Source organism: Martes martes, assembly GCF_963455335.1.
Source record: "Martes martes genome assembly, chromosome: 8".
NCBI lineage: Eukaryota > Metazoa > Chordata > Mammalia > Carnivora > Mustelidae > Martes > Martes martes.
In genome coordinates, this window is record NC_137895.1 from 85,962,239 (window position 1) to 85,982,481 (window position 20,243).

General features: G+C 39.6%; 1 protein-coding gene across 1 annotated transcript in view; it reads left to right on the plus strand.

The window, feature by feature from the left end:
• DIP2B (disco interacting protein 2 homolog B) overlaps positions 1 to 20,243 on the plus strand; it is a 223,057-nt gene that overhangs the window by 118,233 nt on the left and 84,581 nt on the right. The window contains exon 3 of the mRNA XM_080809970.1: positions 9,730 to 9,858. Within this exon, the coding sequence (XP_080666096.1) occupies positions 9,730 to 9,858 (129 nt within the window). The remainder of the gene's footprint in view (positions 1 to 9,729; positions 9,859 to 20,243) is intronic.

Sequence of the window (20,243 nt, forward strand, 5' to 3'; positions counted from 1 at the left end):
AACTCTTTACCGTTTAAAATTGCTCTTGAGGCGCCTGGGTGGCTCAGTTGGTTAAATGTCTACCCTCGACTCAGGTCGTGATCTCAGGGTCCTGGGATCTAGCCCCACATCTGGCCCGCTGCTCCATGGAGAGTCTGTTTTTCCTTCTTTCTTGCTCTTACTCTCACATTCATTCTCTCTCAGATTTAAAAAAAAAATGTCCTTTAAGGTGCACCTGCGTGGCTTAGCAGGTTAAGCATCTGACTCTTGATTTCAGGTCAGGTTTTGATCTCAGTGTTGTGAGGTCAGGCTCCATGTGAGGCTCTGCACTGGGCATGGAGCCTGCTCAAGATTCTCTCTCTCTCTCTCTGCCTCTTCCCCCCAACCCCTGAAAAATAAATAAGTAAATTTTCTTGAGGTTCAGTAGTAGCATCTTCTTTGGGGCCCACATCTCTTGTTGTGGGACATTACTGCAGCTTCTGTTTTTGATGGCATTGGTGTAAACAGTGCATTCTGTCTTCATGTATTTGAGATTGTCTGCAACCTTTGTGTATTTGTTTTTCCCACTCTTTTTCACTTCATTTAATTGTGTTTGTCTCCTGCTTTAGAGTAGAATCTCACCTTTTCCATGTTCCTTCTTGACCTAGGTTTGCATATTATTTTTTCCCTAGTCCTTCACCTACTGCCCTTTAAAGATAAAACCTGTCAGTTTATGAATTTGGTCATGTATTGACATTCTCTAGCTTGTCCTATAAGAGGCTCTGGTGACCCAGAGGCTTTCCCCAAACTTCTTCTGTGATGGCTGCTTATTTTGCTAGAGGGTATTTGCTCACGGGTATTCCAGTCTGTGTCCACATGCTGCCTTTGCCGGCGGCTCCACACCCCTTTCATCACTGTTCTTTTCCATTCAGTCCTGCCTTAGGGATTGTGAATGCCTGTATACAACAAAAAAAAAACACCCTGTGTTGTATGCTGTCTCTCTGAAGCCTCTGATAACCCCTCTTGTGGATAGTCTGTGACCCTGTTTTTCTTTCTTTCTTTTTTTTTTTTTTGGTTTTTATTTTAATCACCCAGTGCTCTCCTCACGACAAGACAAGCGCACTCCTTAATCCCCGTCACCTATTTCACCCCCCGCCCCCCACCTCCCGTCTGGTAACCATCAGTTTACGACCTTGTTTTTCTTAATGACCATGTGTAAGTATGAAAATTGTGAGAGGCACTTTTTTTTTTTTTTTTTTTTTTTTTGCATAAAACTTGCATAGCTTGGGGCACCTGGGTGGCTCAGTGGGTTAAGCCTCTGCCTTCAGTTCAGGTCATTAATCTTAGGGTCCTGGGATCCAGCCAGCCATAGGGCTCTCTGCTCAGCGGGGAGCCTACTTCCCCCTCTCTGCCTGCCTCTCTGCCTACTTGTGACTCTCTCCCTGTCAAATAAACAAAATCTTAAAAAAAAAAAAAACTTGTATAGCTTGGAGATACACAAATAAGCAGGCTTTTCAGGTTAACGTTTGACCATGTGCTTTAAAATTGGTATTTCTCCATTTTTGTCTTTGTTTTTCCCAGTCGCTCACTATCATTGATGTAGCTGAGGAGACAGACAAGATCTTAATTACTTATTTTAGACAAAACTGTGGGTGCCTACGCTATGAGACCCAGAGCTGGTTTCTGCAAGAGATACAAGATGAGTTAAGTCTAGACTCTGACCTCAAGTTATTTATACTGTATAGGAGAGATAAGACAGGTATACAAATGAGGATTGTAAAAAAAAGCTTAGTAAACTAAGCATTGTAAGAGAGTTCTCAACAACAAACTGTGGAAATTCAAAGGGACGTGAACTTAAAACCAGCTGTTGAAATTAGGTGTGACATTTGGAATGCTCCAGAACGTTTCTAACTATATAAATGTTAAGTAGGTAGCATGTTTCTTTGTGTATTTTATTTTATTGATTCCATTTTGATTTAAAAGTTCCTTCCCAAGTGAGGGTCACATCCTAATGGAAAGAATATGGAATTTTGTATTCCAGTCCCAGTTCTGAGCTTTCATTTGCTAGGTTTGGATAGTATTACAGTCTGGAGTGCACACATACTGCAGTTGTATCTGTTCCCACATTCCTCCTTATCAGAAGGAAATCCACTATCTTCCTCAGGGGGCTTCTCTGAATTGTTCAAGAACCCCTGGGATATAGCTAGTGCAGAAAGAGAGGTGGTCAGTGCAGTTTCCACACCTAAAAAGGAAGAGCCCACAGTCTGCTGCTGCTTTTCAGTGCCTCATGGAGTGCTTTTGAATACTGGTCCTCACCTGGTGACCAGTAGTACCAACCCACTCCTAAGCATGCTTCGTGGATAGAGGAGCCCAGTCTCTGCTCAGCTCAGCCAAGGTAGCCCTCTCTAAGTTTCAGGGCAGAACTCTTGCTATTGTACTCTTCCAGCTCCGTGCTCAGCCACTTTCCTGAACCCAGGTAGCCTTGGAAGCTCTAGGTCAGGGTCTATCCAAATACCTGCCATTTCACAGACCCAGAAGCTCTAACTCCCCTTTCTCCCAGAATCCACCCCTAGGAATCAGGCAGGTGGCCCCTTTAACAGACTCCAAATGCAAACATTCTCATTCTTCCCTTCCTTTCCCAACCCAGTGAGGTTAATCTCCTATCCTTCTAAGGCAGGCTTTCAGCAAGGTGGCTGGTGGGGAGGGGGTTGGGTTACTTTAGCTCCAAAGGGAAGGTTCCCCAAGTGATTCACTGTACCCTCACCCACCTTTCTTGCACGATGTGGGAGTGGAGGCTCTATTTATAATAATTCAAGGGGATTACTGACATTCTCTCAGTACAGAAAAATAAATGTAATCTGTGATGGGTGTCCTGCTTCTTTAGTGGTGCTTATCAGATAATGTTATTGGGAAGATACAATGAGATGGTGTCACGAAAGTTTAAAGAGCCATAGAAATGTTATAATCATTGTTATTCTGTCATTTCCTGTTTAAATCCCTTCAAAGACCACTCTTTCAGCTTGGTAGAAGTGACCTGACCTGGCTTTTCTTCTAGTCTCTTTCACTGTCCCTGACAGTCAAGGTTTTTCTCCCTCTCTGGACAAATACCATGCTTTTGTAGAAAGTGGCTTTTCCTTCTCTCTACCTTACTAAAGCCTGTATCAGTATCTCCTCTTAGCAGACCTTCCCTGAAATTCTAATACAAACTAAATTGCTCATCCTGTGGTTTGAGAGAGACTGGTTCTTTTCCTTCTCAGCCCATACCTGGTGTAAAAGATACACATGAAGTGGTGATCACTCGTTTAATTTCTTTTCTGTACACCAGCACCAAAACCAGTGAGCATGTCTGATCTGTTTACTCTAAAAAGTTGAATTATTATGTTACTTGGTTCTCAGAGCCCATCCTGCTTTATTCTCTTACCCTTACAGCTGAGAATATCTGCTAACTCATAGGCAGAGTTGGAAGATAAGAAGCTAAGGTTGGTTTTCTTCCATCTTCCTGAATGGAAGTTTTCATAGTTTTATACTAGTAAATATCAGCTGCTTTTTCAAGTCATCGCTGTTACTGTGTTCAAACAATGGCATCGTGGAAGACGGTCTTTGTCAAAGAGGAATAAATCATGTACATGTTTATCATTGAGAAGGAAGGCTCAGTGTTGTAGAGGAAATGAAAATTTGTGGTTTTCAACTTATTAGTCTGGTAACATCATTATTTAAACATAATAGCGACCCCTAGTGACTATTTTGTACAACTGACCAAAATGTCAGGAACTCAAATGGACAGTCATGGTGTAATAATCAGCAAGTTACTGTTTTCTTTGGATCTAAAGTAGGCTCACACTTGAATTTGGAAGTTTTGAAGAATACTTGATTTGTGAGATCCACAGCTCTTGTTCCAGCATGTATCTTTATTTACTGTTTTTTTTTTAAATTACTTTGATTTATACGTGACTCTTTCTGTGAACAATAGAAGGAAATGGTGAAGAACTAGAGTACCTCATCATTACTTAAGGGATTTTATGTCCTATTTGGTCCTTATAAGTTGCATAGAAGTAGTTTTTACAGTTCTAATCATCTTATGGACATGATATTTTATGTTCTTTTATCACTTGACATTATTTCATTTTGACTGTTTCACATGTCTGCTGAGTCAGCATATTTTCATCTTTTGTGGTGTGTAATACCTTATTATGTTGATACCTGTAGGGAATTCTATCTTTGCTTTTAGTTTCTTACTATGCTAGTGAAACTGTACACATCTTATTCAAAGTGTAGAAGTCTCTATTTTCAGGCCCCAGGTAATTCCTGAGATCTGTTAGAGTGTGAAACCCTGGCCCCGGGAATGATTCATCTTGAAGCAGCACCTTGCCTGCCCTGCTGATGTTGGATGTGCTGTGCTCCCATGTCCCCTCACCCTCCCCTCTTGTCTTTGAGGAGACCTGAGGTACACTGTTTCCTGCCCCCTTCCAAGACAAAGTGTTGCCCTGTCAAGTAAGTGAAGGTAGGAATAGACCTCCATAGTTCTTTTAATCGAACCAGGACATAGTTTCCTCCCTCTCACCTCCAGATTTGTATTGATTTATCAGTTACTTTTGGAAAAGGAGGCAACTTATTTTATTTTATTTTTTGAGGCAACTGATTTTAGAAGATTGGAAAATCCTGCTTATAGAGTCATAATTTATCTAAAGAAGCTAAAAACTGAATAGTATTTCAACTTATTTTGGTCAGAATCTATTCTATGTGGTATGACCTTTGAATTAAGATCCAGTATCATTTTTATTTTCTTCTTTACACTTAACTATTTCCTTGATATTCTGTAATGAACACTTACTATTTTTATGTTTTGAAAAAAATAACTTTTCTAAATTACAGCATCCCAGTAAAGCCTATGGAAAAATATATAAGACATTAAAAATCTCATCCCCTAGAGATAATTGCTATTAACATTTTACTATATTTGCTTCCAGTTTTTTCAGTGCACATATAAAATATATTTGTAAGTATTATATTTTAAAAGATAAACTCTGGTTCATGGGGATAAAAATTTATAAAATTCATGTAAATTGGAGACTAATTATTTATATTCAAAAGGATTATCTACAGGGGTGCCTGGCTGGTACAGTCATGTGACTCTTGATTTTAGGATTGTGAGTTCAAGTTGGATTAGAGATTACTTAAGGGAAAAAAAGGATTATCTACAGTTTCATTGTTAAACTCCCCTGTTATACTTAAAGTGATTCAATTCCTAAAAATTCATTTTACTCTTTTTCTTTTCTTTTTTCTTTTCTCTTAGTTCGTTCATTCGTTTGTTCTTTCTATACCTTCTTTTGCACATTTGAGCCCAGGTTACTTTGTCAGAAATCCATGTTTCTGTGGCATTGTGCTTCGTGGGCACCTGAGGAATGCTCACTGAACAAACCTGTTAGCCACTTATTGACACTGCAAATTGACCTTCTGGTTTCACTTCTTACAAGCTACAAGATGATTGTCATGGTTTTAGACCCAAAAGGGACCTGGTCTGCTTGGATGACTAAATTCCTGGGAGAACTGAAATAAACATAGCAGAGCATCATAGTAATGTTGCTTGGTGAATGGCGTATTGTGAGGCTTTTTTTTTTTTTTTTTTTTTTTTGGTACCAGCTCAGTAGATCTCTTGCTAAGTGTCATCTGACTCTCAGTTCTCATCAGATGTCTGTATTTGTGTTACATTTCCTTGGGGTTTGATCTCTGATAATGCTTAGATAATCCTGAGTAGAAATATTTATTCTACTCAGAAATACTTATTCTACTCTAAATATACAAACAAATGGATCAACTCCCTATTCCCCTATCACTGTCCAGTCATTTCTTTGAAACAATTTTAATTCTTTAACCTGTATTATTTTCTTTCTCTTAAGTAATTACATTGAAGAATACAAAGTAAAAACAAAAGTGAGAGGAATGATAAAGAATACATAAACCTTTGGTGTCCATCCTTTGTGAAATTATGTTCATGCTCTTCATCCTTTGGATTATTAGCTATCTTAAGGCAGAAGCTCCATGTTTCTTAGGGTGGTTTGGTATGTCCTAGCAAATCTACTTATTTAATTTAAAAAGTAATCAGTGATGGGTAATTTATATATAGATTCACTGTGACACCCCCCCCAAAGTAATACAAAACTAGTGTTTTAAACTTAGTTAAACCATTTTCTCTTTGATATTTACAGGCAAAGTAGCTCATGTGTACTAACCTGATTTCCTTCCTGTACAGATCATCTGACAATATAAATAAAAATAGCCCCTTTCTATTTTTTGTTTCCTACTTAAAGTTAATTGGAATATGCTTTAAATGATTTCTCTAATGAATGGCTGAAAACTTTATTGGAGGGGCTTTTTGCAGAATCTTATAAATGAAGGCAATTGATTTTTTTTTTTTTAAGAACTATTATCTAGCTGCTGACTGTAAATCCTGAAGCATTTAGATATGCCTAAACTATATTATTAATTCTGATTGCTTCCCTCCTAACAGTCTAGGGATACTTTTCATAACTTTTCTGGTTGAGAACCAGTGTAATTAGACAGATCTGTGTTTGAATCCTGGCTCTGCCATCCCCTGGCTCTGTGACTTTGCATAAAATAATCCATGTCTCTGATCACTTTTCTGTAATAAGTTGATAGTGTTACTGCTGACTTTGTAGGATTGTTGTGAGGAATAAATAATATGTGAAAACTTCTGAATGCACAGTGCCTAGCACAAAACAAACCCGTTTTTTTTTTTTTTTTTTAATTTTTTAGAGCTAGCAAGCAGTGGGGGTGGGTAGTTAGAGGAAGAGGGAGAGAGAGAGTCTTAAGCAGACTGCATGCCCAGCATGGAGCCCAGTGTGGGGCTCAATCTGATGACCCTGAGATCATGACCTGAGCCAAATTAAGAGTTGGACACTTAACGTCTGAGCCATTAGCTTTTGTTATTACAGACCGAGAGTTGGTAAGCTTTTTCTGCAGAGGGTGAGATAGTAGGTATTTTAGGCTTTGAGGACCGTCAGTATCTGCCCCAGTTACTCAGTGCTGCCTTGACAGTGTGAAAACATCCATAGGCAGCACAGAAACAGATGAGCATGGTATGCTCTGATAAAACTATTTATAAAAATAAAAAGACATGGGCTCTAGTTTGTTAATTCCTTTGTATACTAAGAAATTAAATGAGGTATGAAAATATTAAGAGTTCAGTATAGCTCTTCTGTGAAATGTATTATCAAAAGTATTGAGGTACAATTTACAGGGGCCCCTGAGTGGTGGAGTTAATTGAGCACCCAACTTTTTTTTTTTTTTTTAAGATTTTATTTATTTCAGACAGAGAGTGAGTGAGAGAAAGAGCATGAGTGGGGGGCAAAGGTGGGGAGGGTAGAGGGAGAAACAGATTCCCCCTTGAGCGAGGAGCCCAACATGGAGCCTGATCCCAGGACCCTGGGATCATGACCTGAGCCGAAGGCAGACGCTTAACCGACTGAGCCACCCAGACACCCCTAAGCACCCAACTCTTGGTTTCGGCTCAGGTCATGATCTCAGGGTTGTAGGATCAAGTCCCATGTCAGGCTCTGTGCTCTGCACTCTGTGGGGAGTTTGCTTAAGATTCTCTCCCCCTCTCCCTCTGCCCCTTCCACTCGTGCATGCATGCTCGCTCTCTCTCTCTTTCTAAAATAAATAAATCTGGGGAGGGGGGGAACACCCTTCAGTTTACAATCCCAGACATTACATTTCAAAATATCAGTGTTAAATTATGTTCTGCTCAGTTAATACATCTTATATTAAAAATTTCAGCTGCCAGAAACCATAAAAAAATAAACATTTCTAGATCCATAAAAGCACTTTAGTGGAGATCATCCTAAAATATATTCTTCTTGCTTTCTTAAAAACAGTATATGAAAAACAAGCTAACCGTTAAAAGAATAAAAACTTTTAAAATTTTATCTTACGATGTTGTGGGCCAGGAATTTAGGCAGACTCCGTTGGGTGATTTTTGTGCTCCGCATGCTGCCACTTAGGGTCACTCAGTGCTTTTCACCTGGTTCATGGGCCGGTCTAGGAGGTCCAAGATGGTTTCGCTCATATGTCTAGTGCCTTGGCAGGGACAGGGACAGGGCTGGGCTCAGCTGGGACTGTCTCCAGGAGCGCTTATAGATGGTCTCTCTAGCATGCTAACCATTTTTAAGAGATAATATGACATTGTCATGATGAGCTCAGTTTCTGTAGTACTGTGATGCCCTTAGCCTTCATAAGGTATGTGGGACTACTGCTTATACTCCCCAGACCACTGTGCTTTCAGTCGGTTTTTTTATTTCTTGACTTTATAAACTAATTCTCACCTGCGATCTGGAGCAGTGCATTCACTGGATAAGTGACATCTTACTGTAGTGGGCATGTAATTTCCTATGTGTGAGATGCCTTGCTGGGCACAATTAAGTGCTATTTAAGAAATTTAAAATATGCCTTAAAAAAAGAAAATCCCACAATATGTGACAACGTGAGTGAATCTGGAGGATACGATGCTGGGTGAAATAGGCCAGTCACAGAAGAACAAATGCTGTATGATTCCACTTTTATAAGGAATCTAAAACAATCATACTCAGAGTAGAATGGTGGTTGCCAAGGAAGGAGGGGAAGCTGGGGGGAGGGAGGAAATGGGGAATTGCTACCCAGTGGGTAAAAAGTTTTAGTTATGGGGAAGTCATCAGAGAGGGAAACATACCATGAGAGAATCTTAACCATAGGAAACAAACTGAAGGTTGCTGGAGGGGAGGAGAGGGAAGGGGGATGGGAGATGGGGTAACTGGGTGATGGGCGTTAAGGAGGGCACAAGATGGGATGAGCACTGGGTGTTACATACAACTGATGAATTATTGAACTCTGCATCTGAAATTAATGATGTACTGTATTGTTGGCTAATGGAATTTATTAAGTTTTAGTTATGCAAAGATGAATAAGTTCTAGAGATCTGTTTTACAACATCATGCTTGGAGTTTACTGTATTGTACACTTATAAATTTATTAAAAGGTTATATCTTAATGTTAATATCTTAATTATCTTAATCTTAATTATCTTAATGTTAATATCATAATGTTATCTTAACTTTAAAAAATATGACTTAGGAGCTCACACTATTTGAGGGGAAAAAAAACCCCAGCAGTATAATACCAGAACTTACAGTGTTTTTCTTCTGATTATTTTACCTGCTTCCCCCTTCTCCCTCTTCCTGATAAGATAGTAAATGTTGAGAGGGCAGAGAATGGGGAGAGGCCAGCTACTGGAATGGGACAAGTTCAGTAGTGACTCCAGTTGAAGAAGAGGGGCCAGTAGACTTGACTTGAAGCTGTTTGCATAATAAACACCATAGTTTTACTTAAATGACATGTTTATTTGGAATAACTTATGGTGGGGAGGCTAAAGCTCCCCAAACTATTCTTTTGTACCATTATGCAGATTAGGGGGTCATTTATGCCCCCCACCTCCCCCACCCCATCAATTCTTAGAATCTCTGGAATGGCCTTTTCGCTTTACATTTATCTCCTTGCTGTTTCTCTCCCAACACCTGTTGGCAGTTACAACTCTTAAGATTATATTTTTTAGCCCGGATGTCTTTGCGTCATTTTTATGTGTGTATATGATGCTCTCTAATCATTTATTATAGGTGGGGTAATAATAGCTACCTCAGGGTGTTTTGGGAATGTCATAAAGTGCTCAGAAAACTTTAACTGTTGTTGTCAGATAACCATATTCCAAACTTCCTTTTTTAGAAACTGATTCAGCAGTGCAGAAAGAACATAGAAACCAGACACCTGCTCCGTCTGCAGCTCAAACTTCCGCTCCTTCTAAGTACCACCGAACTCGATCTGGGGGAGCCAGGGATGAACGATACCGATCAGGTGAGAAGGAACTGAAAGTTGCCAGCGGAAGAGTTTTTAGTGACTGTAGTATGAACTCTGTATCTTAAAAGCTTTTAATGTTGTTGTTTTTTTTTTCCACTGAGGGGCCAGCAGGTCTCTATTAGTTCATTCATTGGTCATTTATTAGCCTTTATGTGCCAGATGTGGTAGATAACTCAATATTTGCTGGGGCTGCAGCAGCAAATACGACGTTTCTGCACTCAAGGGCAGAAGGGGAGCCAGACAGGTACAGAGGCAACATGAGTAAATAAATAAAGAGAGTGGGGGGGGCTCCGGTCACATGGGATGGTACTGGGAGAGCTCAGTGGACTGTTGGAAGAGGCAGATCCTTCTGTGTTTGCCAGAGCTGTAGATCAAGTCTTCTTACTAATGGAGTTGGAACAAAAGCTCACAGTGGAATTTCAAATTAGTAAATTCTTCAGCTTTATTTCTTCTGACCCAAGTGGTCCCCAGAAGAAGGGAAAAGGCAACACGCTGTGGCTGGCAGTGGGAACGTTCCCCTGCCATATCATGGCCAGGACTGATGAGCAGAGAAACAAATCTGGGACCCTCAGGAAGACCTGTGGCATAGCAAGCCCATCCCGTGCCCATCTGTGGTCCACTGTGCTAAGGCAGTCTCTGCAGCCCATTCACTGTCTTATGAACTAGCAGAATTAAGCCCTCAAACTACTTGCAGTGCTCTTTTACTGTCTTCAGAATTTGGATTCCTGTACCAGACAGCCTTTCATCTTTTCTTGAACTGGAAAGCAGAGTGTAGATCACATCCTTTCAGAAACTGCATTAGAGAAATTGAGGAAAAGGACATGGTTGCAGAGTTGTGTCAGACCTTTTGTGAGCTGATCTTATTAGATACATATTTTTATACAATTAAAGGAAGGAACGAGAAGTGTTCCATCAAGAAAACAGAGATTCCACACTACACCAGAATTTTCCCTTCGACCTAACCTGGTCTTGAGCAATCAGGGGAGGCTTTCTCAGAGAGCATGACATCTAAATGGTGTCACAGCACACACACAGTGTTAGGGACAGAGCATCAGGTAGTAGACCTCAAAGGGCTTCATTATGACCAGAATTTAGAACGCAAGGACCCAGAAAGAGGTGGGAGAGGAGTCTAGAAAGATCACCAGGGACGAGATCCTGCGGACTCTTTTTTTTTTTTTTTTTTAAGATTTTATTTATTTATTTGACAGAGATCACAAGCAGGCAGAGAGGGGTGGGGGAAGCAGATTCCCCACTGAGCAGAGAGCTCGATGTGGGACTCGATCCCAGGACCCTGAGATCATGACCTGAGCTGAAGGCAGAGGCTTAACCCATTGAGCCACCCAGGCGCCCCATATTTTGAGGACTCTTGAACAGCACTGAAGGATTTGAGCAGGGCAGTGCCATACATCGGTGTTTGCTTTAGTGGTTTGCTGCAGCTGCAGACAGCATGTTCCACCATTCCCGTGTCCCCATGCCCACCACAGCGCCAAGTATATATAAGGGCTAAATAGATATTTTGGAGGAAAGAAAGAATAAAAGTAGTTACTAGCTAAGAAATGGATTAGAGGGAGGTACAGCTGGATGTAGAAAAGCCTTTCAGGAGCTCCTCTTTGTTGCCAAGACCCAAGCCCGATTTTCCAAGCACCCACTGTTGCCTTTTAAGCTCGGGCCCAGGTTCAGCAGCAGTGGGTTCTGCCCAGCCCAGAAAGGTTTGGGCCTCTAAACTCTCATCCCTGGCGCTCTGGGAGTTTTGTGGATCCCCCACCCCCCTTTTTTGGGTCTGTTTTTATAGCATATAATGAAAGAATTAGTAAGAACCGAAAAGGTGATTCTGTACAGCTTATATCCAGGCTGATCACATACAGAGAAAGGCGATAGTGACCTTTAGTATAAAATTTTGACCTTCATCAACTAAAACGTTACTGTCCTCTCCAGCCCCTGTTCTTTTATACCAGTTCTTTCAGATTTATCCCAAATGTTGGAAAGTGTAGGCTATGAATCAAATACTGGTTAGCAGATGGTGGAGTCTGTTAGGTGCAGGGGTTTTGAGGGTTTAAGAGTAGTATTTTGGGTATTTGTCTACAGGGACTTTTTTCTTTTGAGGTAGTAGCAAGCAGGCCAGAGAGGAGGTAAAGTAGGGAAGAAAAGATGATTTAAAAACCCTGAAGAGGGGCGCCTGGGTGGCTCAGCGGGTTAAAGCCTCTGCCTTCGCCTCACGTCATGATCTCAGGGTCCTGGGATCAAGCCCCACATCGGGCTCTCTACTCAGCAGGGAGCCTGCTTCCCTCTCTCTGCCTGCCTCTCTGCCCGCTTCTCTGCCTACTTGTGATCTCTGTCTGTCAAATAAATAAATAGAATCTTTAAACAAACAAACAAACCATGAAGATACTGAAAGCTATGAGAATACTGTAGTACTGTTGTGAGGGAGCACATGAAAGAAGGGGCATGCAAGCATGGATTTTGGGTGAAAATCACATTTTTCAGTATATTAGGAATTACTTAGCCAAATTGCAAAGGTAAACTCAAGAAATTGTGGCTTCTGTGAAAAAGAAGAAATCAACAGTCAGAGCAGCCGTAGAGCAAATAAATGGTAGAAATTGTTGGAAGTTGAACTTCTCTTTGCCACTCCGTCCTTAGGAAGGGTTACATTTACCTGTCACTTGTGACAGTGGTGTGAGAACATAGGGTGCGTTTTGTAAAAGTCACAAACATTCAGAATAAACTGGTGGGTACACAGGAAGGATTTAATGATGTTAGTGTTAGTGAGTGTAGCTGAAAATTCCTTTATTATTTGGTGGAGGCTTATTAATACCTATGACATTTCAACTAATCATAATCAAATCTAAGTAGACTTAGTATTTCTTGTTTCAGACATGGTGTGAAGAGCTTATATTTATTCAGAGTTAGATCTGACCTGATGCTGTTCTTTGTACTTAGCCAAGAGGTTCTGACATTTCAAATACACTTACTAGTACATTTTCTTTCTGCACATCAAGGCACGGTACACCTTTCTACACATATGTTAAGGTCACAAGTGTAGAAAACAAACTATTGGTGCCTTAGATGGAAAGTGATCTTATGGTAAGTCGTTCTGACAGCTCCTTTAAAGTTAATTTTTTGAGCAATTAGCTACCTCAAACAAAACAACAAAAACAAAAAAGGACTTTTGAAGTATTTGTATCACCTTTTCAGCTCAAACAGTAGTGATGGAAAATGATAACCAGCTCTCACGTGCTTTTGGCAGAGATACCCGAAGTCAGCCATTGTCTGGGGACTGAAATTCGGAAGTAACTTTCTTTAATCAAAGATCGGGATGAATTGTATGCTGGTGAATGAATCAAATCCAATTAGGAGAGCTGCCTGGTTTTGTTTTTGTTTTTGTTTTTTTTTAATCAATAAGAAGCTTTGCTAATATAGTAACTGTGAACATCTCCTTTTGACATTGATGTATGCACCAGGGCTTATCATGTTAGAACATAGATGGATGGTTTGATTTGTTCTGTGGTCTCATGCTAGAATCCTTACGGTAGAGAAAAATGTGCTCTGTAAGTGTTAGTTATGGCCCTTGTAAAGTTTGATTATTATGAATAATTCCCTTGTTTTAGCAAGTTTGCTATTACGTGTATCTCATGCAAAAATACTTCTGGAAATGTAGTTTTTTGTTTTTTAAAGATTTTATTTATTTGACAGAGGTCACAAGCAGGCAGAAAGAGAGGAGGAAGCAGGCTCGCTGCCGAGCAGAGAGGCTGATGTGGGGCTCGATCCCAGGACCCTGGGATCATGACCTGAGCCAAAGGCAGAGGCTTCAACCCACTGAGCCACCCAGGCGCCCCGGAAATGTAGTATTTTTAATTAATAACTGGGAGCATTTGATTTGCTGTTGTTGAGGAAGTACTATTTCTCAGTATAAGCAGTTAATCATTTGTTTTTCACGACAGCTAAGAACCATAATTTCATCTAATATAACAAGGACACTTTTCACATCTTAACATGTCTGAACTCAAGATATGTTTTATATAGCATGGCATCATAGGTTCAATAAAATATGGTAATCTTGATTCAACTAAGTAAACCTCTGCGACACTAAAGTAGTAAAACAAATATAAATGCAGTATAACATTTCAGAGCCATAAGTACGTTAAGTACGTTGGTACTGTGGTCTTAAAGGTGACAGCACAACATTTTGGCAATATTTTAAAACTTTAAATATTCATACATTTTTTTACCCAGAAATTCCGCTTCTAGGAATTTATTTTATACAAATACCTATGTATGTGCACAAAGATATATATGCAAATATCATTGTTGTAATATCATTCATAATAATACAGTGGTTAAATAAGTTATCACAGATCCACACAACAGAATTGTGTGAAAGTTGATTTTCAGATTCTGTGAAGGCTCATAGAAAAGCAGGGGTAGATTTTTTTTTGCATAACACAGAGAGATGTACTGTATATGTGTGTGTATATATATGTATTATATATATGTATTTTATATATATGTATTTTAAGATTTACTTACTCATTTGTGAGAGAGAGAGAGGCAGGATTAGTTCTGAGAAGTGCTGGATCTGGGGAAAATTTTCACTTCAGCATTATATATGCTTACTTTTTTTTTTTTTAAGATTTTATTTATTTATTTGACAGAGACAGAGGGGGAAGTGAAGTAGGGGGAACAGCAGAGGGAGAGGGAGAAGCAGGCTCTCTGTTGAGCAGGGAGCCCAATGCAGGACTTGATCCCTGGCCTCTGGGATCATGACCTGAGCCGAAGGCAGATGCTTAACTGACTGAGCCCCTCAGGCGCACCTGCTTGCATCTTTTTCCAATATGTATATTAATTATTTTCTAGTTTTTCTTATTGTGGCAAAATACAAAATACGTATAACATAAAATGTATTTATGGTATTTTTAAACAAAAAAATAGATAGTTTTTTTCCTTTCTTTTATTGAGATATAATTGACAGGTCAGGTATACAATGATTCAGTATTGTAAAATGATCAGCATAGTAAGTCTAGTTAACATCCACACCACACATAGTTGCAAAAAAAATTTTTTTTCTTGGAGTGAAAACTCAAGATTTGTTCTCTTAGGGGCGCCTGGGTGGCTCAGTTGTTTAAGCGTCTGATTCTTGATTTTGACTTAGGTCTTCATCTCAGGACTGTGGGACTGAGCCCTGCGTTGGGCTTTGTGCTCAGTGTGGAGTCTGCATGAGATTCTCTCTCCTTCTGCCCCTCTCCTTGCGCTCTCTCCCTAAATAAATAAATAAATAAATAAATAAATAAAATAGTTTCTTTTAAAAAAAGACTTTTTCTCTTAGCAACTTTCAAATGTATAATACAGTATCACTAACTGTAGCCACCATGCTGTACATTACATCCCCATGACTTAATTATTTCATAACTGGAAGTTTGTAAAAGATAGTTTTAAAAATGATAGCCCTGGATAAATGATATAAAGCCTTAAATCAATTACTGTTGTTAATGATTTTTACTCTAAGTATGGATTCTTCTGACTTAATACCGGGAGCTAAATGGAACAACAACTCCCTCTGTCACCCTAATTGAGAACTTTCTTTGTCCAAATCTGATGTCTGACATGGTGGCATTTGCTAAGGTAGCTGCCACGGATACACCAGGATCATTTTATATTAGCAGGCTTCCTCGTGCCAAGGAAAGTAAATTAAGTTTATTTCAGTTCAGCAAGAATTTATTATAGACCTCCTAGGAGTTGAGCACAATTTAGATGCTAGAGAAACAGAGACAGAAATACAAGAATCTTTTCTTAAACGTAGGGATCCTTTATACAAGGTAGAAACAGCAGAGATGAGGGGGTAACAGGGAAGGAGCCTGGGAACTGGGCACTGTTGAGGGCAGGCTTCATGAGGTTTTGAAGGATGAGTGGCTGTTTGCTATATGGATATTCCAGGATGAAGACTGTCTACATAGGGGCATTTAAATTCAAATTAAATTAATATTTCACTCTCCATCCCCGCTACCACACAGCATGGTGCCAAAATTAATGTATCCTAATGTTCCAGAACTTAATAGTTGCTGCCTCTGCCATAATTAAAAATGTTAAAGTGGTTCTTACTTTAGAAATTAGTAAAAATGGCGTGACTGCTTGTTGGCTTGCAGGTAACTCTTAACTGTACTTCTCTATTTGCTGACTCCGCCTACGCATGCGTCTGTCTGCCTTTCAGTCTGCCTGTTATCTACCTGCTTGTCTATCTGTCCATCTATCTATCCATCCATCCATCCTAACAGGTGAGGGCACTTAGTGTCTGTTCTGCTCCATAGATGTGCTTAAGCCCATCCATGGCACTTACACATCATGTCTTAGCCACTTCATAAAAACAAGCCAAAAATAGGAGCAGCTACTTTAAAACTGTAAAGTAACATTTTTCACTTATCTCTGGGGGAAAGATGGAAAAAATGCTTCAGTGTTGTCCATAGATGTAGGGAAATGGACACTCACATTCATACCTTGTTAGTAGAAGTGTTACTAATGAGATTGGACTTTTTTTTTTTTTAATAAACATATAATGTATTTTTATCCCCAGGGGTACAGGTCTGTGAATTGTCAGGTTTACACATTTCACAGCACTCATCATAGCCCATACCCTCCCCAATGTACATTTCCCCACCACCCTCTCCCGTCCCCCCTCCCCCCCGCAACCCTCAGTCTGTTTCTTGAGATTGAGTCTTTTATGGTTTGTCTCCCTCCCAATCCCATCTTTTCATTTTTTCTTTTCCTACCTCCCCCCAACCCCCCCCCGCCTTGCATCTCCACTTCCTCATATCAAAGAGATCATATGATAGTTGTCTTTCTCCGATTGACTTATTTCGCTAAGCATGATACCCTCTAGTTCCATCCACGTCGTCGCAAATGGCAAGATTTCATGTCTTTTGATGGCTGCATAGTATTCCATTGTGTATATATACCACATCTTCTTTATCCATTCATCTGTTGATGGACATCTAGGCTCTTTCCACAGTTTGGCTATTGTGGACATTGCCGCTATAAACATTCCGGTGCACGTGCCCCTTCTGGAGCACCACGTTTGTATCTTTAGGATATATACCCAGGAGTGCAATTGCTGGGTCGTAGGGTAGCTCTATTTTCAGTTTTTTGAGGAACCTCCACACTGTTTTCCAGAGTGGTTGCACCAGCTTGCATTCCCACCAGCAGTTTAGGAGGGTTCCCTTCTCTCCGCATCCTCGCCAGCATCTGTCATTTCTTGACTTGTTAATTTTAGCCATTCTGACTGGTGTGAGGTGGTATCTCATTGTGGTTTTGATTTGTATTTCCCTGATGCCGAGGGATGTGGAGCATTTTTTCATGTGTCTGTTGGCCATCTGGATGTCTTCTTTGCAGAAATGTCTGTTCATGTCCTCTGCCCATTTCTTGACTGGATTATTTGTTCTTTGGGTATTGAGTTTGATAAGCTCTTTATAGATTTTGGATACTAGCCCTTTATCTGATATGTCGTTTGCAAATATCTTCTCCCATTCTGTCAGTTGTCTTTTGGTTTTGTTAACTGTTTCCTTTGCTGTGCAAAAGCTTTTGATCTTGATGAAATCCCAATAGTTCATTTTTGCCCTTGCTTCTGTTGCCTTTGGCGATGTTCCTAGGAAGAAGTTGCTGCGGTTGAGGTCAAAGAGGTTGTTGCTGCCTGCATTGTCCTCAAGGATTTTGATAGATTCCTTTCGCACATTGAGGTCCTTCATCCATTTTGAGTCTATTTTCGTGTGTGGTGTAAGGAAATAGTCCAATTTCATTTTTCTGCATGTGGCTGTCCAATTTTCCCAGCACCATTTGTTGAAGAGGCTGTCTTTTTTCCATTGGATATTCTTTCCTGCTTTGTCGAAGATTAGTTGACCATAGAGTTGAGGGTCTATTTCTGGGCTCTCTATTCTGTTCCATTGGTCTATATGTCTGTTTTTGTGCCAGTACCATACTGTCTTGATGATGACAGCTTTGTAATAGAGCTTGAAGTCTGGAATTGTGATGCCACCGACTTTGGCTTTCTTTTTCAATATTCCTTTGGCTATTCGAGGTCTTTTCTGGTTCCATATAAATTTTAGGATTATTTGTTCTATTTCTTTAAAAAAAATGGATGGGATTTGGATAGGGATTGCATTAAATGTGTAGATTGCTTTAGGTAGAATAGACATTTTCACAATATTTGTTCTTCCAATCCATGAGCATGGAATATTTTTCCATTTCTTTGTGTCTTCCTCAAATTCTTTCATGAGTACTTTATAGTTTTCTGAGTATAGATTCTTTGCCTCTTTGGTTAGATTTATTCCTAGGTATCTTATAGTTTTGGGTACAATTGTAAATGGGACTGACTCCTCAATTTCTTTCTTCTGTCTTGTTGTTAGTGTAAAGAAATGCGACTGATTTCTGTGCATTGACTTTATATCCTGACACTTTACTGAATTCCTGTATAAGTTCTAGCAGTTTTGGAGTGGAGCCTTTTGGGTTTTCCACATATAGTATCATATCATCTGCAAAGAGTGATAGTTTGACTTCTTCTTTGCCGATTTGGATGCCTTTAATTTCTTTTTGTTGTCTGATTGCTGAGGCTAGGACTTCTAGTACTATATTGAACAGCAGTGGTGATAACGGACATCCCTGCAAGATTGGACTTTTTAAATAGGTTTATTGACCCTTTATGTTTCTTCTATAAGCTACCTCTCCAGTGCCTAAGCCTATTTTATTAAGGTTGAGCTGTTCATCTTTTAAAAAATTTATTTGTGGGGCGCCTGGGTGGCTCAGTAGGTTAAGCCTCTGCCTTCAGTTCAGGTCATGATCTCAGGGTCCTGGGATCGAGCTCTGCATCGGCTCTCTGTTTGGTGGGGAGCCTGCTTCCCCCTCTCTTTCTGCCTGCCTCTCTGCCTACTTGTGATCTCTCTCTCTCTCTCTCTCTCTCTCTATTTATTTATTTATTTATTATTTATCTCTCTCTTTATTTGCGTGGTGCCTGGGTGGCTCAGTTGGTTAAGTGGCTGCCTTCATCTCAGGTTGTGGTTCCAGGGTCCTGGGATCGAGCCCCGCATTGGGCTCCCTGCTTAGCAGAGAGCCTACTTCTCTCTCTCCCTCTGCCTGCTGCTCTGCTTACTTGTTCTCTCTCTCTTTCTCTCTCTCTCTGTCAAATAAATAAATAAAATCTTAAAAAAATAATAAAAAATAAATTTATTTGCAAGAATTTTTTTTTTAAATCCTGGGGCACCTGTGTGGCTCAGATGGTTAAGCATCTGCCTTTGGCTCAAATTGTAATCCCAGGATTCTGGAATCGAGTCCCTGGCAGGGAGCCTGCTTCTGCCTGCTGCTCTGCTTACTTGTGCTCTCTCTCTATCTCTCTGTCAAATAAATAAATAAAATCTTTAAAAAAAAAAGAAATTTTTTTAATCCTAATGATGCTAACATTTAAATTGTACTAGACGTATTAATGCAAGTAGACAAGAGAAATCAACTAGAGGTATAAGAATTAGAAAAGAAAAAGGAAAACTGTATTTGCACTTGATGTGATATCTATTTAGAAAACCAAGAGAGTCAGTGGCAAAATTAATCTAATGAAATAATTCAGTCAGATAGCAAGATAAAGAATTAGTACAGCAATCAGTAGCCTTCATATATGCAACCAATAATTAGTCAAAATATATAATGGTAGAGTATACTTCATTTACAGAAACAATAGAAAAGATAAGACCTAATTAGGAAAAACATAAGAAATGTGTAAAGCCTTTATGAAGGAAACTTTAAAACACCCTGTAAGACACAAAGTAGACATGGTAAATGGAAAAGGCATCCCTTGTTCTTTGATAGGGTAATTCAGCATACAAAGATGGCAGGACTCTCTAAATTAGTTTATAAATTTAATCCAGTCCCAGTAACACTAACAAATTTATCTATGGAGTTAAAAAACATGTTTTTGAAATTCATTTGGGAAAATAAACACTTATAGCTAGGAAACACTGAGAAAGAGAACCTATGAAGAGTGATTATACTAACTAGATATTAAAGCATACGCTAAAGACTATAATTAAAACAGTGTGGTATGGCAGACAGACCATTGAAATAGAATAACAGGTGCAGAAATAGACCAGAGTACCTCTGGGATTTAGTGTATAATAAAGATAGCATTGTAAATCATTGGGTCAGAAATATACTTTTTAATAAATTGGTGCTAGGACAGCTGGAAAAATACGAAGTAAATCTGTACCTCACACCATATGCCAGCAAAAACTTCAAGTGGATCAGAGATCTACATAAAAAAAAAAAAAGGTGTAAGTACTGAGAGAAAACAGTCAGTTTTTCTATAATGTGGGCTTATAGAAAGCCTTATGGGAGGAAGGCTACTTAAAATCCCGATG